This window comes from Argentina anserina, chromosome 3, assembly GCF_933775445.1.
Source record: "Argentina anserina chromosome 3, drPotAnse1.1, whole genome shotgun sequence".
Classification (NCBI taxonomy): Eukaryota; Viridiplantae; Streptophyta; class Magnoliopsida; order Rosales; family Rosaceae; genus Argentina; species Argentina anserina.
The window spans coordinates 31984322-32009337 of record NC_065874.1 but is presented as its reverse complement, the minus strand read 5'-3'; the positions used below and the strand labels follow the sequence as shown (position 1 = coordinate 32009337).

The 25016-nt window shown below is 37.8% G+C and overlaps 4 protein-coding genes and 1 non-coding gene across 7 annotated transcripts; 4 read left to right on the top strand and 1 right to left on the bottom strand.

The window, feature by feature from the left end:
* Window positions 1-490: 490 nt before the first annotated feature.
* LOC126789264 (40S ribosomal protein S26-like) lies at window positions 491-20849 on the top strand. 2 transcript variants are annotated; one of them, XM_050515384.1, is made up of 6 exons: window positions 491-520; window positions 612-704; window positions 824-908; window positions 1037-1167; window positions 2042-2129; window positions 20840-20849. In XM_050515384.1, the coding sequence occupies exons 1-5, from the start codon at window positions 518-520 to the stop codon at window positions 2123-2125; spliced, it is 396 nt and encodes a 131-aa protein (XP_050371341.1). In that variant the 5' UTR covers window positions 491-517; the 3' UTR covers window positions 2126-2129; window positions 20840-20849. The 2 variants fall into 2 exon arrangements, with proteins under 2 accessions (XP_050371341.1, XP_050371340.1); XM_050515383.1 differs by lacking the exon at window positions 20840-20849 and having other exon boundaries at window positions 2042-2538.
* LOC126789262 (uncharacterized) lies at window positions 5980-10208 on the top strand. 2 transcript variants are annotated; one of them, XM_050515381.1, is made up of 9 exons: window positions 5980-6384; window positions 6749-6937; window positions 7629-7721; window positions 7898-8080; window positions 8166-8268; window positions 8378-8563; window positions 8683-9152; window positions 9300-9664; window positions 9764-10208. In XM_050515381.1, exons 1-9 carry the CDS (start codon window positions 6154-6156, stop codon window positions 9855-9857), a joined length of 1914 nt encoding a protein of 637 aa, XP_050371338.1. In that variant the 5' UTR covers window positions 5980-6153; the 3' UTR covers window positions 9858-10208. The 2 variants fall into 2 exon arrangements, with proteins under 2 accessions (XP_050371338.1, XP_050371337.1); XM_050515380.1 differs by having other exon boundaries at window positions 5983-6384; window positions 9291-9664.
* TRNAG-GCC (transfer RNA glycine (anticodon GCC)) lies at window positions 10365-10435 on the top strand. The gene has a single exon. It is a non-coding gene; the product is annotated as a tRNA-Gly (tRNA).
* Window positions 13963-18887, top strand: LOC126789263 (probable serine/threonine-protein kinase WNK4). The gene is made up of 7 exons (XM_050515382.1): window positions 13963-14536; window positions 15747-16012; window positions 16389-16612; window positions 16694-16851; window positions 16929-17238; window positions 17332-17658; window positions 18184-18887. Exons 1-7 carry the CDS (start codon window positions 14477-14479, stop codon window positions 18645-18647), a joined length of 1809 nt encoding a protein of 602 aa, XP_050371339.1. The 5' UTR covers window positions 13963-14476; the 3' UTR covers window positions 18648-18887.
* Window positions 20850-24422: 3573 nt separating the features above from the next.
* On the bottom strand, window positions 24423-25016 carry LOC126787511 (pterocarpan synthase 1-like). Its single transcript, XM_050513382.1, has one exon. The coding sequence runs from the start codon at window positions 25014-25016 to the stop codon at window positions 24423-24425; it is 594 nt and encodes a 197-aa protein (XP_050369339.1).

The following is a 25016-nucleotide window of genomic DNA, read 5'->3' as shown; positions in this document are numbered from 1 at the left end:
ACTCGAGAGTTGAGATTTATTTTGGATGCTAACAAGCCAAGTAATTCCTCAAAAATATTAAGAAAATAAAGAATCTAATATTAGTACAGTGAAATACAAGTTTTATTCATCACACAGGTTATTAGTGTATAGAAAAAAAAACATAATTTTATTTGTCAACAAAGGTTCTTCAAACCATTCGAAGATGGCAGTTTGTTTTATCTCTTCTTTTTAACCGAGATGATGATCTAATTCATGGTTGATCAAGCAAATTTGGATTTTGGGGCCTTAGGGCCTGGGGTATTCTAAAAACATTTTTTTATCCAATTATGCTGAACATTTGAATGGTATAATAAAATGTTTTTAATAGCCTTTTAGTTTTTATTTTTAATGGACGAATGGTGGAATCACAAGCCCACTAGGCCCATTAAACCTAGCCCACCTCATCTTGGCCTAGCCCACAGAAATAAACCCTAGTGTATAAAAACCCAGAAAGGCCGCCGAAGTGTTTGCAACACAGAGCTCAGAGAAACTCACCATGGTAACAAGTCTCTTAATCTCCCAACCGAATTCGCCTCCCTGAAACCCTAATTTAGACTCAACTGAATCATCTCAATGGTCTTTGTTTGCAGACTTTCAAGAGAAGAAATGGCGGGCGCAACAAGCACGGCCGCGGCCACACCAAGTTCATCCGCTGCTCCAACTGCGGCAAATGCTGCCCCAAGGTACCTTAAAGTTTTAACCTTTACTCAATTTTAACGAGCAAGCTTGAAACTTTAGGTCAGGTTTGGTTTTGCGAATTGGCTTTGGGGCTGATTTGGGTGTTGGGTTTGTTTGGATTTAGGATAAAGCTATTAAGAGGTTTCTGGTGAGGAACATTGTTGAGCAAGCTGCTGTTAGGGATGTCCAGGAGGCTTGTGTTTATGATGGTAAATTTATGTTTTTTACTCTTTCATCCTCTTCTTCTTTTTTCACTGTTCTTGATAATGTAACTTTTGTTATGTAAGTTGAGACTGTTGTGTTGATGATATTGTTGTGTTGACAATGATTGTTGCAGCTTACACTCTTCCTAAGCTGTATGCAAAGGTGCAATACTGTGTTTCCTGTGCTATCCACTCTCATGTTGTGAGGGTTCGATCCAGGGAGAAGAGGAGGAGCCGTGAGCCTCCTCAGCGTTTCAGGCGCCGGGTATGTTCCAAGTTTTGTTTGCCATTTTAATGTTTCTGTTTTTGTATTTATGAGCAATGTAATTTGAGGATAATACAGTGATGTTATCAATAGAGTAATGCTTTTATGAGCAATAAGCCTGATACCTAAAGAGGGTCAATATGAGGTCTAAGACAGTTTCGTGTGGCCTTTCATCTTTGTGGCTACTGTCAATACTTGTATATATATTATTTGATGAAATATCATGAGTTTGTGTTGCTCTTTCTGGGATTAATGACTGGAGGTTACCATATTCCCCATAAGATCTGTTTCCTTATAGTACTTGTCATCTTGTTTGGCGCATGCTGTCTAAGTTTGTACAGTGAATTAGGTTGACATTTTTCTCGTGGTTCTCATCATCATGGTGATGACTGATGATGATTGGGGGCGCAGGTTTTTGCATGATGTGGCTTCTGCTTTTTAATCGTCATATTCCTTTTTTTAAAAGCTTGGAAGTGCGTAAAAAATTGTTTATTTGAATCAGTAATCTAATACAAGTGTTCCATAGAAACTTTGTGTCCGGGTGTTTCATTTGTCTATATGATGATATATTGGACATATTTGATAATGTAGTGTGCACATTTTCAAAGTTCATCTCAGTGTCCTTGCAACATCCTTCCCCTTCCTCAATATGAATTCAATCTCCTTGTTATATAGCTTCTTTATGGAAGCATAATTTGGTATAAATTGTTTTGTTATTGATAGTTAGAACAATTCATTGGTGATGGTATTTGACATCATGGTGTGAAAACAGAATGAATAGAACCCATCAATATTGAGTGAAGTAAACAAATTTTCCCCTATCTCCTTATTTGTGTTCTCATGTTAATCCTTTCCGTTTACTTTGGTGTATCAGGAGGATCAGCCTAGGCCTAGTGCACCTGGTGGACCTGGTCAGGCTCCACGCCCTGCTGCTGGAGTGGCAACTGCCCGTCCATGAAAAGACTGCTTCTGTGGTTTTATTGTTGAGGATGTTTAGATTTTTGAGGCTATTTACTTTGACACAGCCTACTTGGAGTACTTGCCTTGCATTATTACCGGTTTGATTTAAATGTATCTTGTTCTCGGATTATGACACTTCTATGTTGGTTTCATTAGTAAATGTGTCATTAAGTCATGTTCTGACAATTGGAAATGGAATAGAAAGACCCAGTTTTTTCATGTACTAACTAATGTTCTCTAGTTTCATTACTTGCCTTGCATTATTACCGGTTTGATTTCAATGTATCTTGTTCTCGGATTATGACTTCTATGTTAGTTTCATTAGTAAATGTGTCATTAAGTCATGTTCTGACAATTGGAAATGGAATAGAAAGACCCAGTTTTTTCATATACTAACTAATGTTCTCTAGTCAGTTTTCTTGTATTGATTGATCTATATTAATACTTGAATGTCTTGACTAGTAAGTTATCTATGGTATTGACCACCTTACCCTATTTATTCGCAACTTGCAGTTTCAAACATTCTTGATTATAGGCGTGGTTCGGATTATGTAGTATTAAAAGAGTAAAGAAAGCTGAATCTACATAAACCCCTACCTTACGTTTTGCTTCTAAATCGTAGACATACATCAATCACTCGTTGATTTTCCGCAACTGCATTCAGTTTTTACTCAGCTTAATTTCTGTTAGGCAAGGTTGAAATATTAGCAGCCATGCCTGGCCAAAATTCAAATAGAGACGTTGCAGTTGGATTCTAATAGCTTAAGAAGATGGTAAAATACATGTAGACAAACAACTCAACAACCGGCGGGCTGAAGTGTATTATATGTTGAATTCAAGAGATAGAAAGATAGATACAAACTGATCCTGAGACGGGATATAGTCCTGGGTGGCATTGGAATTGGATGCCAGATTTTGTTTGGCATACATGTGTTGCGTCTCAAGTTTGCAATATGGTGATCAAGTTTTTCAAAAGGTCAAAAGTCCATGATGCCTAACACACCGATTATTCAATGATACCATCCATGTGCACTGCATCCACATCCATGGGGATTGCCGGATTGGTTCTATAATAATGAGGAATTCTGTTTTGATAAGACATATCAACCTTTAAATGTTCCGGAGTAATTGAAATTCTACCGAATTGGATTAGGACACGAAACACATTGTAGAAATAAATCTAAACATGCATATCATTATAGAACTTCCTCTTATAGATTCTAGTCATTTTGCCCTCGAATACTACATTTGATATATCCTATGAAGCACGGACATGTACAACACCTCACGGCATCGCGTGTTGGACACGGACATAAACGCAATGCGCACCGGATACACTTAAATACGCTGGACACGCATATGCTTGCTTAGATACGATATGGACACATGTATTCTCGCTTGGATATGATTTGGACACTCAAAGGCGGCGGCGTCGCTGTGGTCAGTGGCGGGTTTCAATCTCTATTTTTCTCTCTGTTTTGGCGTCGTCAGGGAATCAAGGTGTGGTGTTGATCGAGAGATCTACAACGAGGCGTTGAGATCTGTCAAATCAGATCATATTAGCCTTTGTCGTCGAGGATTCGGGCTTCCGTCGCCAGTCGCCGAGGCTTCAAGAGGCGCTGTCATGGCTTCACCGCCGTCGTCTTGGCTTCAACGGCGGAGTTGTCGCCCTTAAGCTCTTTGTGTCGGCGTTGAGCTTCTCCCTTATCAAAGCGAGGTCGAATCCCTAGAGTCTATAGAAAGAAGGTGCAGTGATCAAAAACGTAGAGCAGAAGGGGGAGGAGGTCGAGAAAGAAGGTGCAGCGATCTGACACGATTTGGAGGACACTCGTGGCAGTGTGGTCTTCTCGATTATGAGACTGAGAAATGATTGATGTGTTTAGATGAGTAGATATGGATAATTATTTTTGTACCCATCACGTGCTAAAAGTTTTGTCCAGTTACAAAGAAAAACAACTATCAATTCCCTACTAGGCACTACCATTAATTGATAATTTTGAGTTTAGTTTACTTTTATTGAAATTTGAACACAGATTTTATACTTCTTTCTTCAATAAATAAATTTATGCATGGTTCTTTGTATTTACCTATTCCTTAGTAATAACTAATAATTGTAGCACACATTTTTTAATTAGTTAATATATATTAAAATTAATATTTAATTAACGTATTAATTGTCTAAATTTTTTTTCATTTGCTGTGTCGATGTTTCTTAGGCTATATCTGACTGAAAATAATAACTAAAATTTAACTAAAATAATAAATGAAAAGGAAAAAAGTAAATCAACCTTCTTATAGGCGATCACTCAGGGGCTGGGGCTGTTCGGTATTAGTTTGTAAAACAGAAAACTGTTTTATGAATACAAAAATAGGGGCAATACTCGTTCGGTGTATTTGACTTCCAAAACGCGGAAAACGAATTTGAGAATACAACTCTATATGTCTGTGTAAATATTATGAAGTTTTCCATGTTTTCAGAAAACACCCTGTTCTCTACCGCGAACGGCGAACACCAAAACTTTCTTATGCTTTTCCCATCACCGCCGGCTAGAGTATCATAAATCTCACTTGCTTTGTTGATTGGGTTCGCAAGTTTCAAAAAACAGTTTGTTCATGCCAACAACACTTCTTTGTGGAAGAATTGATCAAAGATTTTAGTTTGATCGGGTCTAGATCTGGGAGTGTCTGATGAAATTTAGATTGTTAATGAGGTTGAAGGGTTGGGATGATCGAAATCATCGAATCATTGGAACTGACAGCAAGGGATTTAATTGTTTGAAAAACAATAAAGATTCAAGTATGCAATTTCAACTCTATCGATCTCTCCAGCAAAAAGGGGGTTTGGCCATCACCTTTTATCAATCTTTACAAATTCACGATCAATAGAGAATTTTCTTACAAGAACTTAAATCATTTCAATGAAAAAGAATAAATTCTTTTACATGATTATTGAGGAGTACTAAGTACTAACTATAAGAAAAATCAAGATCGATCAGTTTGAAAGTAGCAATTTATTTTTAAATTTTGTATGACCGATTCTGTTATTTTAGTTTTGGAAGATTGTTTTCGAAATACTTATGATGAACGCATTTTTGGATTTTAAAAACTTGTAATTCAATCTCTTGTTTTCATTTCGTAAAACAAAATCATAAAAACGTTTCCATAAAACGTTAACGAACGAGCCCTAATATTCAAATATTTCATTGATTTGTTTTCTATTGTTCTCTTACCTACTACAACGTGAATGTGACTCGCAATTGATATTTAACGCACGTAGAATTAAACTAAACGTGATCGTTTTCATTTAATATTTGATATACGTTTATCCACAATAAACTGTTCAGAGTCAACTGTAAATCGTCGTATGCTCAAAATAAAAAGATTAATCAAATTGTATGTATCTATGACATTTAATTCACAAGGGGAATGTAATCATCCCCCTATGAATGTTAACCCCATAAACCACATTACTAAAATCACCGGTGAACCATAATATAAAACCATCCATTTTACCTCAAATCTGATAAGGATGAGGACATTCTGACTAAAATCACTAACAAAGGATGAGGACATCGGAGAAGAGAAGGGTTTAAGACAAAACGACGTCGTTGACGTCGTCGGAGGGTTTTGTTGCGGTGTTTGCCGCCGCTGCATTACCGCCAGCGCGCGCAATTCCAATTCTTCGCGTCCGGCTTGCTGCCGACATGTCCCCTCCCCGTGACGTCATCTAGAGAGAAAGAGACAAAAGCTACGAAACTCGAGGCGCTTCGGTCTTTGTTTGGATTTTGCCGCTTTGCGTTTTATAGGGGTTTTAAAGGTTTTTGGTTTTTCCAGAACTCCCCAACCAAAAAAAAAAACCCAAAAACAGAGACAAGAACAAGACCACTCTCTCTCTCTCTCTCTCTCTCTCTCTCTCTCTCTTCCATTTTCCGATCTCTGCTTAACCGTTTACGACGTCGTTTCAGTTAATCCAATCTTCTCCAAGACTCTTCCTGTTTTCTCTGTTTTGCCCCATTTTTTTTAATCATGACCCATGTCTGTTCGCCGGAGCCGAACGCCGTCGTCTCGCCGGAATATCGCCCCATGCCGCCGACGAATCCTGATCCATCGGAAATTGGGCCGGAGTCTTGGGCCGGAGCTGAACGGGCCACCCGGGATATTCTGTCCAAGATTCAGCCCACGGTGGCGACTCACCGGAGAAGGAAGGATGTCATTCTATATGTGCAGAGCCTCATCTCTTCTAACGTGGGCTGTCAGGTAATTTCTTCAATTTCATTTCTGAGGTTTTGGATTTGTATATGCGAGTGTTCTTTGTTTATCAAACAAGGTATTAGTCTAGTCTTGAAGTACTAGTTTTAGTTTTAATTGGGTGTTGGTTTGGATATTAAAGTTTTGATCTTTATGTTTTAATGTTGAGATTAAGTAATGCTGATGGGAGTTTTTAATGATCAAAGTTAGAGTTTTTTCGTGTTTGATTTCATAGTTGGGAGTATATCAATGTGGTTGTTTTATGGAGAATATGATGGCAGTGATGTTGATAATTTTTTTTTTTTTTGGAGTTTTAGAATGGAATTGATATGTGTTAAGCCTGCAATTTTTGTTTGTATTGTGAGTCTCACAGGTTTTTCCTTATGGGTCAGTTCCATTGAAGACGTATCTTCCCGACGGAGATATAGACTTGACGATTTTCAGTGGCAGTCCGCAACTTGAGGATGTGTTTGTGGCTCATGTTCATGCTGTTCTGAAGGGGGAGGAGAATAATGAGGCTGCTCGGTACCATGTGAAGGATGTCCATCGCATTGATGCTGAGGTTTTTCTCATTTTTATTGGTTGATTTATTCTTGGAAACATTGCATCTCTTAAGTTGAAAACATTTTCTTGTTAGTATCTCAGTGTAGGATTAGATTTGCAGTCTTGCATGCCTGCCGATATCAGTGTATTTAGTATCTCATTGTTTTCTTTTGTTTGCAATGAAGGTGGAAGTGGAGTTTAGCATATTGGCAATATAGGGTCTCTCCCTTTTTTTTCTTTTCCAATTTCTTAGTTTCAATTTTGATCGCATTTTGCGGTTCTAATAAAATTAGCATTGGAGTCTTGCACGGTTGCACGTAGGTATCACTATCATCTTATTTGATGATTTTCAGTCTTATCAACTTATGTGTTTTCCTTTGACACACTCTATAATGAAAACTAAAATAGGTATTAGTATGTCAGAGCTTTGCTAGATGTCTTCAATTGGGTATGTTGGTTCATTGAATCTCATTCTCTTCTGAAATCCAAAGTAGGTTTTATCCTGTAGTATGTGCACTTACGTATGTACTAATTGAAAAACATTCGTTCATATTTTCTTCAGATTTAGTTGTTATTAGGTTTTTTACCTTTTGTTTTACATCTATGTTTCATATTGATTGATAATGCTTCAAGTAAGTATCTTACTTATTGACTTGTGCAAGACTTCATGTGTGTTAAATAGGTTTCAAGCTTGGGTGTTTTGGTTGCAGGTTAAGCTTGTAAAATGCATAGTGCAAGATATGATTGTAGATATATCCTTCAATCAGTTAGGAGGACTTAATACACTACGCTTTCTTGAACAGGTATGAGCAATTCAATTCATGATTCATAGCTATCATTGGTATTGTTTTGTTGCGTAGAAATGAGTCTGATGATTCCAGTCCAATCTTCTTACATTAGTATTCTCATACCGGCATGAAAAGTTTCGTGATGTTCAGTTGGTAATTGGGTTACATCTTTCGTGGTACTTTGTATGCAGGTTGATCACTACATTGGCAAATATCATATTTTCAAACGCAGCATTATTCTGATAAAAGCCTGGTGCTACTATGAGAGTCGTATTCTGGGTGCCCATCATGGTTTAATTTCAACATATGCTTTGGAAACATTAGTCCTATATGTATTCCATCTTTTCCACTCTTCTCTAGATGGCCCTTTAACGGTGAGTATTTGTACAATCAATCATGAGCTTTATATTATCAAATCATACAGAAGCTGTAACTCTTGATTATGCTTCCATCTTGTAGGTCCTCCATAAATTTTTGGATTACTTCAGCAAATTTGATTGGGAGAACTATTGTGTAAGTTTAAACGGACCTGTTTGCAAATCCTCTTTGCCTAATATTGTGGGTAAGACATACCTTTTGTGCCTGTAATGTTGGGTGGCTCTTCTGTATTGATCTGGTTTCTGAGTTTCCTCTCTCTCTCTCTCTCTCTCTCTCTCTCTCTCTCTCTGAAGCTGAAGTACCGGATAATGGAGGGGATGATGTACTGCTAAGTGAAGAGTTTATTAAAAACTGTGTGGACATGTTCTCTGTTCCATCAAAGAAGTGTGAGGCACACTTACGATTTTTTTCTCTGAAGAATCTTAATATAATCGATACATTAAAAGAGAACAATAATCTTGGCCGTAGTGTCAATAGAGGTATGCCCTTGTTCTCTCTCTCTCTCTCTCTCTCTCTCTCTCTCATGGAATTCTACTGGAATACGGTAACTACTAGCTCCTCTGACAGTCTGTGTGCATGGTTCATGTGTTTTCTGCAGGTAGCTTCTATCGAATATGTAGTGCTTTTAAATTTGGAGCTAGGAAGCTCGGCTGGATTCTCTTGTTACCACCAGAGAGAGTGTCAGATGAACTAAACAAGTTTTTTGCAAACACTTTGGATAGGCATGAAAGTAAATGCCAGACTACTGTGCAAAATGATGCCCTGTTGGACCTTGGTGAAGATTTGGACAGTCATTGTCAGAACATGCAATTTAGTCCTATTGGCAACGGGTGTGCTACATCACCTCCTTTATTGCCCAGTCCTCCCTTGTCACCTCAGCAATGGAAAGAGAATCCATGGGAAGTTACCTCTGAAACCCTACAGTCCCAGCATAATATTGGTTCACAAATAAATGGTATTGCTTGGGGAACACATGCATATCACACAAACGGTTCCAATTTTTATGTTCCCCCATTTAGAGAAGAGAAGAACAAACCACGAGGAACTGGGACGTACATCCCCAATACGGTAATGCATCTTTGTTTTTTTTCATGGATTCTTATATTCAGGTTACATACTGGCTTTATGCTTTGGGATTTTGGTTTATGTTGTGTCATTCATGGGCAATAACAGTTGTTTGATAGTCTCAACTTCTCAAGGTTACAGTCTTTTCAGAATTATCGTCCCTACAAGGATAGACACTGGTTTGGAAGGGGAAGGAAAGAGTCAGCTGGAACCTATCCTCCACTCCAGAGACACACTTTCAGTTATGGCTTCCCTGTGGCCCCTCAAGAGTCAATCTCACCTGGAGAATGCAACCATCAGCTCTCTGAGGCTGAATTCCCAGTTCTAATTAATCCAAACTCTGCAACATCAGATTACCATCAACCTCAGCTTTCAGTATGGGAGCCTTTCCATGAAAATGGTTTCTCCAACATTCCTGACAAACCTGAGTCTAGATCCTCCTCCCCTCAATCGTGGGAAGAAGTACCCATGCCCGAACTGGACAGTTCACAGTTATCAGGAATTGATGAAGTGAGGTAAGTGAGTTTTTTTTTTTTAACAAAATGGCGACTGTGTATAGACATGTGTAATTGATTTCTTATCAAAGCTAAGCCTCCCTTGCTGTTTATTTACAGGATTGAAGAGCATGTATTCCATCTGAAGAATGAAGATGATTTCCCCCCACTCACCCCTCGCCTGCCTTTGGAGGAGGGAATATGCACTCAATAATGAAGACCCTGATATCTCTAGCTGCTAACTCACTAGACCGAGCTTCTGGGAAGAAATCTCCCCCACCCCCACTCTCGTTGGGGTTGTCGCCCTGTGTTGTTGTTTCTTTAATGTAGATTACACAGTTTGTGCATTCAGAAGTTGTTTTTCATGTTTCATTTCTACACAGGAGGTGAAGCTTGCCTCCCATAGTTTGATTCCGTCCCAAGGTTTGTAGTTGTTTCAAATCAGCACTGAGAAGGATTTGTTAGGAATCTTTCCGGCTTTTTTAGACATGTGTAGGATCAAATACATAGATGTAACAATGACAGTTTAGTTGAATTTCATGAAGTTTTTGTTCCTTTTCTTCTCTTGTTTCTTCTACTTCTGTTGAAAGTACCCAATCTAATAAACAACTGAAGTTCTGCTCTCTTCTTTTCAGAATGAAAATTTCTTGAAATTGTGTAATGTTGGAACTGGCATCCAACTAATACTCTAGAACAATCTGTCTATGATGAACTTCAACAAGCACCAGTGGTCTAGTGGTAGAATAGTACCCTGCCACGGTACAGACCCGGGTTCGATTCCCGGCTGGTGCAATTCCTTTTTTTGTAATTTTTTTTTTCATATTTTTTTAGAATATGCTATCAAATCAGTGGTTACAAGCCTGCGCAACACACACTTAAAATATTGTAATGATAATTGTGTTGACTAACTCTTTGTTTTTGTTTTTATGTGGTGCAATACGCTGGGACTTATCAATTTGGACTCAAATAGCTCCAAAATTGATTTGATGTATGTAACACATGGTTAATTGGTACTCAGTCAACTGGAGAAACTTGGTTTTTCTTTCTGGCTATGAATGTTACTTCAACAATTAAGTTATTATGTCGGGGATAATTTTGATATTCTGATTAGAGGGGATATGAAATCCCTAAGATTATTGGCAGGGAGAGGATAAGAATCAAATAAGGGGGACCCTTTGTCCCTTTGTCGAATGCACGGGGAAGGAGTGATTTGATGGGATGAATACGATTGATTGATTTATCAATCCACTACTGAGTACTTGGGAGAATAAGATTGTAGCACTTGGTGGATGAACCCACAAATCCCAATTTATAAGCCATATTCAACAAACAACAATAACTTCCGTTGTATTAAATTGACAAATTACCTTTGCTTTCCAATTTTTACCTTTCAATTATCAAAATTATGTAGGAAGAAGATGTTATCCTTGGCAAGATGATGAGTCATTTTTATGTAGTCATTTTCCAGACAAATATGTATATATATTTGATTTATCATATTTGACAATTTCCGATTTTACAAGCGAAAGATTAATTTATTATTTAATTAAAAGTTGTACAATTACATATTATCCAGAATATATATTAATTAATCATCTTAGGAGAAATTTTCGGATGCTACGGAATGACGATGTCAACATGCACAATGATCCTCCCTCACCAATAAAAAGTCAGCATGTGGCATTTTTAATAATCCGACTAAATCGTATACACAACTTTTCTCAGTAAAACTGTCTAATTTTGGTTATTTCATTCTTGATAACGCATGGACGAGAAACGCTAATATTGTGGTTTTAAGTGAACATAATGTCCGCTTTTTATTTTCTTTCAATGATTTTAATTTCTACTTCATTGGATTGAATGATAGTTAAACTACTTGTATAGTTAGTGATTTTGTGGGCGATTTTCAGAACTCTATACATGAATTTGTAAGTTCCGTATGATCTTTTTTTCTTATGATCTTATGAACTTGTAACTCCAAAAGAGAATTATTCGGATACTATTTTTTATGGTCTCACCCCTCCTGGCGTTTTCAAAATAAACATTCATGAGTTTGTTGTCTAACAAACTGTCCGATGCTGCCACGAGTTTAATTATTGGAGATGATTCTATATCCCCCATTGTTGCCAGTGCTTGTAGCTGTGGTAAAACTAATGTTCCAATTGCCGAAGCTACTACCCTAAGGAATGGCCTGCTCAAAGCCAAAGAGATGCGTTTCTCAAATGTTATTGTTCTAAGTGACTTCAAGCTCATAATCAACAGTGTCATAGGCAACCACTCAATCCCTTGGAGGCTGATGCCCATCATTCACGACATCAGACATATTGCTCCAGATTTCGAAGAATTTTTTTTTCTCATATCCTCAAAGAAGTTAACTTTGTTGCATACGCTATTGCTACGAAAGGTCATGCCTTTGACCAACATCTTTGTTGAATTTCTAATTTCCTCGCTTGTGTGAGCTCCTTTGTAACTTGTAAGTTCGTTCATTAATTTTGATCTCTCTAAAGCAGATAGTTTTGAGAGGGGTGTCGTTTTAATATTTTTTTAGTTGTAGGGACAAAAAACCAGAGTATATTGAAAAATCTCGAATGGATTTTGGGATGATAGTGTCATAGTTGTGTATTAGGTGTGATACCGTAAACTGAAACATTGCTCTAACTTTTGCGGAGCCTCTATTCCGAAACCTAGAATTTCGTGAGATTATTGGCGGCGTCGGGGATCCCTGACCAACCTATAGGTGTCGTCTAGCGTGGGTTCCCGGTCTCAACGGAGTGTGCAAGCCATGGTTGCGGCAGTATTTGGTGGAAAATCGTTTTCCGCCTTGGTTTTTCAAGGTTTTTTGGTTTTCCTAACTCTGAGTAGTTGTCTAAGAACATATCTGGTGTTTTGTAAACCAGAGCAGAAGATGAACATGGTAGATTCCGTCGGCGGAGTGCTTGGGTGTTATTGCTTGAGGCTTGAAGATTGATTCGAGCCATTGTTTGGTTTGTGACTTTGCTTTTTAGCTTCGTATTCTTTGCGGGGTCTTTAGTGGCAGCGACTTTCTTGAGTCCCTTTACCGGCATTCATGATTTCCAGACTAGCCAAGTCGTTGGATTGAAGTGGTGGCAGAAGTCCTTAGGGGGTCAGATTCGTCATTTGAAAGTAGAGGTGGCAAATGGGCCCAAAAGTCCGAGCCCGGTCCGGACCCGGCACGTTAAAAATCGGCCTGGCACGGCCCGAGCTCGTTAGCAGCCTGACCCGAGCCTGTTATTGTAATGGGTCGGATCGAAATATTTTGGCCCATGGGTCCGACACGGCCCGATCCCTTTTTAGCCCGGCATGACCCGAACACGAGTAATTCATGGGCCGGCTTGTTAAACACATAATTTTATATTATTTATATCAATATTTAAACAATTATCATTATTAAACTTGATTATTTCATTATTTTAATTACAATATTTCACAAATATTATCAAAATACTGAATGAAACGTCATTATTTTAAGATACGTAACGTTTTAAAAATAAGATATGAAATGTGTTGTAGTATTTTATTTATTTTACTACTCTAAATAGTTATATAAAACAAATATTCAAAGTACATAATATTTTTTATTTTAATTGTGTCATATAATGCTAATGGGCCAGGCTAGCCCGCTTCTTGGCCCGACATGGGCTTGGGCCGTGGGCCGGGCTTAATATTTAAACAAATGACCCGGCCCGAGCCCGGTACGATAAATAAAATGGGCTGGCCCGAACGCGACACGAGCAAGATTTTGGCCCGTTTGCCACCTCTAGTTGAAAGTGGAGGAGAAATGGGAGACTGGGTTTTGGCTTGTTGGGTTGTTATGCTTTATGGGCCGGGCTATGTATTTTCATTCTCCTTTTCTTTTTAGTGTTTGGTCTAATGTTGAACCTCATGGGAAAAGATCATTCTCAAATATCTAAGTTTTTGACCATTCTTCCGTTAGGGTATGCAATTTATGCCTTAGGCCCAAATTGGTTGATGAATTTATCGGAACTTAGTATTTGAAGAGCTACATATTTACTTTGCATTTTCATTCCTAGTATGTCTGTTTGTTTTAGACTTTTTTTCAGACTTTAATTTGTATAATAAACACATTTTTGTACATTAATTTGCTTTATTAGATTAACTTGTATGATAAATGACATATGTCTCTTATATTTAATCTTTATGATCGTGCATAGCTTAATGTGAATGAAGTTAATTCATTCTCCTAATAAAGAAATCTCGAATGGATTTTGGTCTCAAGGCATGATCAAGCAACAAAAACCCATTCATCATCATGGTTACGTCTTGACTTGAAAAACCCAAATCCCCAAAAACCCACTAAACCAATCCCTCCCCCTCAAAAACTTGCCTACGCCATCCGCCACCGGTTACTCTCAAAATCCCGGCAGCTCCTCCGTCACCCCTAGACTCCGCCACTCCGGTCTCCTCCCTTTTTTCCTCGATGATTCCGAAGTCCAAACCCAAAGACCAACAAACTACAAGGACTTCAAGTACTTGGTTCCTCTCTCCCACCAACAACAAGAATGTGCAGCCACAGATTGTTCTAGTTCCGTAACCTCGTCAGCCACAATCTCGAGTGGGCGCCACGCGCTGTTGTTAGTGGGAATATGGTTCTGTTGGATTGACTACTCTAGCCCCTTCTGCCTCTTATTACTTGTTTGTCTTCTCCTAAGTAAACCACGAGGGAAAGCCTCCTATATTTGATTTTTCTAACATTCCATTTTTATTTGCCTATACACTTCATAGTTCATACTATCTCTCCCTTATTCTCTCTTCTCTCTTTGTTTTCATTCTTTAAAACTTGTCCATCGAAACATGATGTGTGAACAGAGCTCTGCCTACATGGAAATGGATCCTAATCGTCGCTATGGTCGGGTATGCATGGTCTTACTACTGCTTTCTTTTCATTCATGGATTTATTCTGCAATTTTCATGCTTTTTTGGCTGTGAAAGATGATTGAAGTTGGAGAAAGCTAACCCAGTTGCCAGAAGCTATGAGTTTTCATGAATTCATGGTGATTTAGTTCTTGTTGCTCGAAACTGTCGAAAGTTTTGTGCTTTATAGTTGTTGAACTGTTTAAACATATGTGGGGTTTTGAATTAGTTTTCAAAATCCACCATGGAAATGGTCGATCATCGCCATAGCAATAGAACCAGGTCCTTGATTTTGTCCTTGTTAGGATTTGTATATGTTATGTATGTGGGTATATATACGTATATTGAGTTATTTATATATAAACAAACGACGTGTGGGCAACACCAGTGGATAGTTTCGTACGTATAAAGTAATAAAACCAAAAGAAAACAACAGTTGATGATTTAGATTTTTTAGAGGATCCAAGAGGTTGTTTGTAATGGCCTCATGGTTGAGTCACTGCCTAAACCACCATTTATTAAAGTGTTATGTTTGAGTAGGAGTACTTGTCGTCCTTCATCTTTATGCCTCAACAATTGGCCATTTGTTTTACTTGATTAAGAAAGATTGCTAATTTAAATATTCAAGATGCCAGATTTTTCTCTTTGTAGTATATATGATTCCATTTGCTGATTTATGCTCTGAGCTCTATGGAATTCGACTAGTGGTGCTTTAAAAAATTAAAGTTGACCAAACTAAGGAATAGATTATTTATCCTAAAAAAAGGGAATAGATTATTTGTGCAGTAAAAGTAAAAGGCTTGCTCGATTGTAAAGTAATATCAACTATCCTGCCATAGATTAGTAATTCTTCACTAGAACTCAGAACAATTGCTAAAAATGTACCTGATATCTGTTGCAACAGTCGCTCGCTTATGCATGACAGCATGAGTGGACACTAATCTCTTGTATGGACTTGAAAGAATTAGAATAGCCAGATTCATTTTAGAACAGTTTATAGGCAGATCAATATAACTAACCATGTAAACAAGCAAGTAAAACTTAGGCATTCATCTGTTTATAAAAGTCATTGTTAAAGGGTGTAATGATCAAGAGTCTCGCTACCATCTTTTTTTTTTTTTTTGAAAACACCATCTTAGTTGTTTTGTCAGTTGGTTTGTTCTGCTTTACATATTAGTAAATATTATGTTTTTTCTTCTGTCATTGATAGTTTCAAGAAGTTCTTGGCAAAGGAGCAATGAAAACAGTGTACAAGGCTATTGATGAGCTTTTGGGGATGGAAGTGGCATGGAATCAGGTGAAGTTTAGCGAAGTGCTTCGCTCACCAGAGGATTTGCAACGGCTATATTCAGAGGTTCACCTCCTCAGCACCCTCAATCATGAGTCCATTATTCGGTTCTACACCTCGTGGATCGATGTTGATCACAAAACTTTTAACTTCATTACTGAGATGTTCACTTCGGGGACAGTAAGAGAGTAATTTTCTTTCCCGCTCTAATTTATCAATTCCTCCTTTAGACTGTTAACTTGTATATCCTTGGGTAGGCCAAACTAGACAAAAAGAGAATATGTTGCAACAGCCTCTAACTGAAGCCTTTGTCCTTCCAATAGTCATCTTCATCATAAATATCTTGGGGTTATGGGGACTGTATAATCAGCAGAATCTTGTTAATACATGATCAGGAACTAAAACTACAATCTTAATACCCATTGTTGTGTTTTTTCATTGTTGTTATTGTTTTTTTAACGATCTAAAATACCAATGCCTGATATGTTGAATGCTGATCTTTAATTCAATTTTATTGTAAGCAAAACTATCGATAATGAACCTGTTGTATTTTCCATCTTGCAGGTATAGAAAGAACTACCCTCGAGTAGATATCCGAGCCATTAAGAATTGGGCACGCCAGATACTTCAAGGTCTTGTTTATTTGCATGGAAATGATCCTCCAGTAATTCATAGAGATCTCAAGTGTGACAACATCTTTGTCAATGGACATCTTGGGCAAGTCAAAATTGGTGATTTAGGCCTTGCAGTAATTCTTCGTGGTTCCCGTAGTGCTCATAGTGTTATAGGTATTCCTTCATCAATCATTAGCCCACAAATACTGGTACTTATTTCCTCTATTGATAAGTACATTATCTTCTTACTATTAGGCACTCCAGAGTTCATGGCACCAGAGCTGTATGAGGAAGACTACAACGAGCTAGTTGATGTCTACTCTTTTGGCATGTGTGTTTTAGAGATGCTTACGTCCGAATATCCATATGGTGAATGTATCAACCCTGCACAAATCTACAAGAAAGTGACATCGGTAAGGTGAAGTTTTGATATAATGATCAATAGATATCAGTGATGAAGAACCTTACCCTCTGCCACTGTATTGTTCAGGGGAAGCTTCCAGCAGCATTCTACCGAATTCAAGATTTTGAAGCACAACGATTTGTTGGAAAATGCTTAGTAAATGCTTCCAGGAGATTATCGGCAAAAGAATTATTGCTTGATCCATTTCTTGAGTGCGATAAAGGCGAACCATTGCTTTTGGGAAATCTCAGACATCCAAAGCCATTTTTAAATGCCAAAGAAATGGAAAAGCTGCAATTGCATGATGATCCAACAAGGAGTCACATGACAATCAAGGGAAAGTTGAATCCCGAAGATGATACCATCTTTCTTAAAGTTCAGAGTGCTGATAAGGATGGTACTCGTTTATTTTTCTTTAGAGATTTTCATTTCCAAGCAAACGTCAAGAGATTTTAATGAAGAGAGTTTCTGTTATTGTTTTGTCATGCAGGTGCCCACAGGAACATATTTTTTCCTTTTGACATATTAAACGACACACCGATTGATGTTGCAACAGAAATGGTGAAGGAACTGGAGATCATTGATTGGGAGCCATATGAGATTGCGAAGATGATTGAAGGGGAAATATCTGTTCTGGTACCAGATTGGAAAACTGAAGCATATCATGCATTTAATTATCAAGATGATGATGACAATGATGGTCCTCATTACCACTTTCATTCTTGCTCCTCCGACTCTTCGTCTCAGTCACCATTCTCAGGTTTGATGAGTTCTCACAGAATTATCGGAATGACAAATGGGTGTGATCAGCTCCAAGGTATGCCTAACTGTTACTTCCCTCTATTAATTTTGTTTTAGATATTTTCAAAAGCAATGCTGCTGTCATTATCACATTCTAGTCTTGCAGTCTTGCCTTGTGCCTTTTGCCTGGTCGAAAGATTTTTGTTGATGTTATCTCTTTGAAATTCTCAAGGGATAAATGGTAAACCATTAACCATATTCCATTCCATATAAGTCTATAACTGTACCTGATGAAGATGGGGTTTCATTTCATGACACTTTACTGACTTAACTTCAACCTTAAATCACCTCATCATGTCTTGTCTGCTTCATGAAACTTTCGACAGTCATTCACCTCATTTTAACCTACATAGGCCAGAACAAATGGATTTAAAGTGGCCTGTGGTAATACCAATTCTGTTAAACAATAGCATGAGTGGACGAGTGTAGGCAACCACTCTCTTGTAATACCATTTCTTCATGATCATTGCATACATATGCTGCTAATCTAATCGTTTCATTTTGAATCTTAAGTTTCGGTTGCAATGTTGTTCTGTTGCAGATGATTTCTATGATGAGATCAGTTCTCAAAGTTCTTCTCAATCAGGAATGTATTCCAATGTACATTTCATCTCTGACTATGAGCATGAAAACAATATGTGGCCTGCAGGAGGAGATAATCACTCCATATCAAAATGTCACAAGTCCACAAGATTTTGTCCTGAAGAAAACCGTTATGCTAGGAAATCCTTGGCTAAGTGCAAAGGTCTACTAGCATCAGGTATGGTGGATAACAGGACCATGGATAACCGTACTTTGATGAGGAATAGGTCACTTGTAGATGTACGAAGTCAATTACTGCACCGGTCTTTGGTAGAAGAAGTGAACAGGAGACGTCTGTTTAAGACAGTCGGATCTGTGGAAAACATCGGATTTCAATCACCTTGTGAGGTTTCCACAAAGCTGTCTAAGCCATCATCAGGTTCTTCTCAACTACGTTCCACAAGACCTGAGAAGCATCGATGACATTTGACAATGCATATTTGATCAATAGTCTTGTACAAATGGACCCAAAAGTGGAGAGCTAGCTCGGTCAAGTGTCGATCACTACCAGAATCCGGTCATTTACATATTATAAAGAGCTATATGGTTTGAATCGATTGTAGTTATGCTTAGGCCAAAGAAACACAGGACTGTATATATGCGTGGAATTTATTTATTTTTTTTTCAGAATGAATAAGTGGCTATGGTTGTATACTTCAATGACATGATGCCCTAGCACTAAAACAGATAGCTTCCCGTAGAGTGATGGACCAGCTGCAAAATGCAACATTAAAGTCTAGGGTTTTCATTTCATCAGAACAAAGAAGTCTAGGATTTTCATCGTCCACATTATTGTTCAAATCATTTGATCTCGGTGAAACAAGACTTTACGCTATTTTGAGTGCTTTAACAAAACCCACTTCTCATTAGTGCAATGTGAAAACAACTTAATGCTCAGAAGTGCATTATTTATAGAACTTGTGGAAATTACTAATCCAAACACGTCGTGCTTTCTGGAATATGTACACCAAATTCGGATATAAACTTATAATCAAGTTTGTATCTGGGAGGATTCATGTAATGAACAGAGAAAATACAAAGGGAAGACGGGATTTTACATATTTTGGGCCTAATAATCCAACACCGAAAGCAGTTCACTTAAATATTTAATCAGCCCATTTGAAATGCAAATTTAGTTTGCAAAATAACCAAACAAAATTTGGGCCGTGTTCCTTCACTGTGACAATACCTATTAGGCTATTACTAAGTAAAGTCCTGTGATTTTCACATTTAGTATATACTATTTTTGAGTTGGGTGACCCTTGCACACATTTAGTATATACTATTTTTGAGTTGGGTGTTTCACTGTTCATAACACTTTTACCCTTGCACACATTTTCATTTACGACCTCGGCCGTATACATGTTTCTATAGGGGTGGGCATAAAAAACGGAAATCCCGATCCCATCCCGAAATTCATAAGGACGAGACGGGACGGAGGTCTAAAAAAGTCTGTCCCGTCCCGTTTCATAATAGTGGGACGAATAATTTATATCCCGCTTCGTCCCGTCCCGTCCCACCTTTAATGAAAACTTAATTTTTTTTATATATTTGTATCAAAATGAAACTAATTTATGTTCTTAATAACTCCAAAATTATATCAACTCAAATAATAATGGTAAATTATAATATTTTGTACATAATATGCATTTTTTGTTAAAATTTCATTATTAAATGTTAATTTGTTAATGAAAAAGTAAAAAAATCGGTTTTTATTTAACTTCATAGGAATGTGGGATTTGTCCCGTCCCGTCCCGATCTCGTCCCGTCTCAACCGGGATTAATCCCGAGTGTGATGCATTCTTAAAAACCCTCGTCCCGTCCCGATTCAAAAGAGTGGGATGAGACGTGGGATGAGCTCCGTCCCGTCCCATCCAGCCCCGTGCCCACCCCTATGTTTCTATGAGAATGCCCCCGTCGTTCTGCATTTTTGCTTGGCTGCCATGGTTTTGTGAAATGACGCATATGACCTTTTCGCCAGCTGCCTGTGTGCTGATGTACCAGCGTACCACACCAAAACAGCTTCTGGAGGCTTTGTCAAACGTTTTTTTTTAGTTGGGTGATTTTTCTTCAAAAGATATATGAAATGAAGGTGGTAAAAGGTTTGGGAGTCAGGTAAGAGGTTTTGGGTTTGTACGTGATGTCATCTTTGTATAATTTCACTGCTACAATACTGTACTATTAGGTTTTGGAAGAGATTAGTATATCACTATTAGGTTTCACGCTTCTTGATTAGAATCAAGCTTGCTCTATTTTCTCTTCTCCCTCTCCTCAGTATCCGTAGTAGACCACAAATCAATTTCAAAAATAAAGGTAGCAAGAAGGGATTTTAGGGTCAGAGTTTTGAGGTGGTATCATTTATTTTCTCAATTGTTTCTGATTGATAGTCATACTTCTAAATCGAGTTGCTTCGTTGATCATATTTCCGGATGTGATGATGCACTGATGTGACTGTTAGTAGAATTCATTGCCTTCATTGCTTCCGACTAGCAACCACCTTTAACTAAGTGATGCGGTGATTGTGGGTTTTTTTTTTCTTCAGATACATTATAACAGATCACAACACGCCAAACGCTAAATTGCAGTATTGAAGCTCAGCTTGGCAACCATGATTCCTGTTTCTGTTGGTTATATAATTAAATATGTAGACTAAACGTACACCAATGTCTGTTTCCTTTTAGCCATAGTTAGTTGTTGATCATTATTACATGGCTTTATAGATATAGGAATCCATATATAAATCCATGTATTCGGTCAAGTGTAAAGTCTTGAAATCTCATAATTTAATTGAACAAATGGAGGTAAAGTACTGTGTACACAACCCGCAGCAAAGCGGCCAACATTGCTAGTTTCGTAATAAAGATGATCAATCCATCAGATGACATGACATATTAGCAAGTTTTCATATATACCGGAATTTAGAGCACGAGTACAACTACTTTGGTCATTTGATGTGAAACTGTATAATATGTCCACGTCTGTACATCTAAAGATGTTTGCCTTCTCACTCCTGTGAGGCTTTGTTTTAAGGCGAACTTATCTGTCTAGTTCAATTACTGAGACTCATCTCAGAGGGTATTTCAACCATAGATAGCTGCTTCAGGGAAAAATCCTTGATCCATGTTTTGCTAATTTTGGAAATCTATAGGGCTATTCTCTGGTTGATATGAAACATCGAAAGGAGCGAATGGCCGAGAATCGTGGGATGCACATTTTCTTGTGGGGTTTTTGATGAACTGTACTTATTTGATAGACCTTATCTGATGGACCTTGCATAGGTTGCATTGTTCATATTCATACCAGATACAAGGCCAGTGCATGGCTCTCACAAAACTAGCTACCGGCCACTTCCAAAATCTTCTTCTGAATTGGTGATCATTAGTTGAAAAACAAGGCCACATGCCCACTCAAATGAGTCGTTAATATGAGAGGAACATGGGAGCTACCAGTATCATTTACTGATGCAGAATGCTTGAGATCATATTGCATCATTGCCTCTAGTTAAGCTAATGTCATGTAGTGGTAGATCAATTCCGAATGTCGTGTACGACTCATATTAGAGTTCTTTTATTGCATCAATAGACTTGCAACAAGCCCTATTCTTGTATTAATAGGTTGATACCGATTGCATATATGTACCCAGTTACATCGAGGCTAGCTAGGGTTCTTTTGCTCTACCCTTAGTACATAAATAGTCAGGGGCGGAGCTATGTAGAGCTTGGGTGGACTTGATTTTGTACAAGTATCGTAACATAATAAGGCTTTGTTTGGTTAAGTATCAAGAGTTTAGGACTTTTATCAATCCCATCAGATTTCGACTCTCATCCACAGCTCAAAAGAAAAGTTTTGGGTCCCCTTAATGTTGAATCATGAATCAGCAGGTGCATATAGGACGCAAATCAAATCGTGAATATGAATAGAAAATCCCACGACGAAAATAATACATCACGTACATGTTTATTTGCCCAACCAAAAGATATACTTTTGCTAATCTATTTACCGCACATTTGTTATTCCGGATTAGTTGAGATTAGACTATAGAGTGAAAGAAGTTAGTCAGAAATTCTCGTTTGAAAAAAATACGGAATTAATTTTAATGAAATTAGCTAATCCGGACGTCTCTAATTTTCAGGATTATGGAGATGTGCCGAATTCGTGCGGACTCTCTAACACACAGAGAAGCTTCTCTTTACGCTCTACTCGTCTTATCTCTCAATCTTGCCACAAACCCACTTCCAAACTCGCCCTTTCAACTCGGCTCAAATTGAGCTTCTACACGACCGAGTCTCAGTCACGAGACCCAAAGGTTTTCAAAGACGAAAAAGACGATGTCAGTAGCGAAGGTACTAACTTTTCATGATAACTATATATTATGGGTTTCGATCACAAGCTTAGAAATCAACTTGAATTTGTTGGGTTATGAGGTTTAAGGTTTTCAGCTAGATCATTGTAATCTGTTTGGTTTTTATGAAGAGGTTGAATCTGATTTCGATGAGTTGTATGGGAGTGATGAGAAGGCTACTGATTTGAACAAGGCAATGGATAAGTTGATGAAGGAAATGCCAATCACGAAGAGAGAAAATTGGTGATGGAGTAAGTGAGGGCAAGCAAAGCTTGAATATCATTTATCTTTACAAATTACAACTTATGCGGTTCAGGATCCAATAGATTAAACTTCCGAATTAGCAAAATCATGTAACATTAGGTGTGTTGTATTTGCCATTTTTCTGATTGATAAGCTGTTTACAACTTACTATATCAGCATCAGCCGCCAGGTACTGCTGCATATGGAAGACAGAAGAATTATTGGAGGATAACTGGAAGGGAAGAAGGTGAAGTCAGATTTGAAAATTTTAGGGAAGTTTCTGCTCTATAAACAGCTACAAAACGAGCTATCCTCCTTTGGAATAAAGCGCTCTTATCTCGCTAGTGGACTCCTTTGATGTCATCTTCTAGACATTTGCCTATTTCGACTTTCAAGAATGTTAAAAAAGTTGTTCTATTATAAGCCAATTGTTACTGGAAATTGTAAATTAAGAATATTGCTTATATAAGATTGTTTATATGAACATGTGTTATTAATGAAATATTATGTTCTTATTGAATAAGACTTGTTATAATTCAATAAATATTTCAGTAACAAACTTATTTAGTCTGGTGGTTCATCAAACGTAAGACTTGACTATTCTGCTAATTTTGTTCGTTAATCCGAGACTGCACCAAATATGGATAAGAAATTTCTGTATCTTAATCTGAGTCAACACAGTCACAAATTACACAGTCCGGGATAACAAAATTGGCAGGTGGTTCAATTGTAATCCAAATTTGCTATATGAATACATGCTTCTATGAACTATAGGCCTTATGACTGTTAAACGTGTGTCCTGTATGTGGTCCTCGTCTTCCCTCTGTAGATTAGTATATTAACAGCGTAGGATGAACTAGATACAACCCCTTTTCTTAAGGCTCACATGCAATTGGATTGTTTGGTTTATTGCTTTCGTTTTTTGTCTCACTTGTGGAAAATTTGGGTTCTTAGGTTATAGGTGTACTGTTACACTCAACTTATTAGACAAATACGTAAAAATGAAATAAAATAAAAAAAACGAGAGAACAAGTGACTCGTATATGGGCGTTTTGTTTTCGACACGACCCGATAACACGACTCGAAACCCGCACGAAATAAAGCGGGTTGAACCCGCACGATTAAAAAGAGGTCAGCGGCGGGCCAACCCGCCATGATCCATTTAATAAATGGGTCAACGACGGGTTAACCCGCTAACACGAAATGAAACCGCATGACACGTTTAATAAAAGAGTCGAACTAAATTTTATATAAAATACGCGTACGCAAGCTATTTAAAATAGTAATATTATATGTATATAAAAATTTAGTAAGTTTTTTCTCATTTTGAAACAGAATTTTGGGTAATATAGTGAATTTTTTTATTTGATTATTGTTTTAGTTAGTTATTTTATCTAAAACGACAAATATATTTATTAAATTGGTTAAACGGGTTGGAAACGGGTAACCCGTTTAATAAATAGGTTGAGTTTGAGTTTATATTTTATAACACGCGAGACACATTGACCCGACACGAACCCAACCCATGACCCATTGACAACCCTAGTTTTGTCCATTTCTATAAAAGTAAAAGTAGGTATCGTATAAGCACCTTCTCCAAAATCAATTGATGATCAACAATTGATAATGGCCGAGGTTATGACAAAGATGGTCATTTGGAAAATGAAATTTTGTACTTGGCTGTAATAATTGAGTAAGACTATAATTGAGTAAGACTTGTTAGCAAAATACGATTGAAGAGTAACGCTACCCTTCGCGTTCTTCATCTTTCCGGTACCTCCAACGATTGAAAGCTCGCTAGTTCCCCTAGAAACCCTGTCTAATGTTCCTTGTACTTCTAACGTGCTGCCATTATACTTGGTGCTTCCGTCTTTTGATGCAGCCACTACCAAGCCCCGGGATTCACCAACTTTTCGCGAGTATGGACTTGGGTATTCAACCAACAGTGGATTACTGACTTCGATTGTTCCCCAGGTGGCCGGGCTCCAATTCTCTCCGGCAACACCTGCCACAGGTATCGTTGTAGCATTAGGACCAGACCCGCTTTCAATGATGTAGTACTTGAACTCAAGCTCCTTTTCATACCCATATTGCCCAACAGGTGCAACTTGAGCTGAAAATGCAGTTATGGGTAGAACAAGGAGAAACACTACTTGGCTGATAAGAGAGAGATGAATCGTCAGTCTAAATATAAAGATTGAAGCCAT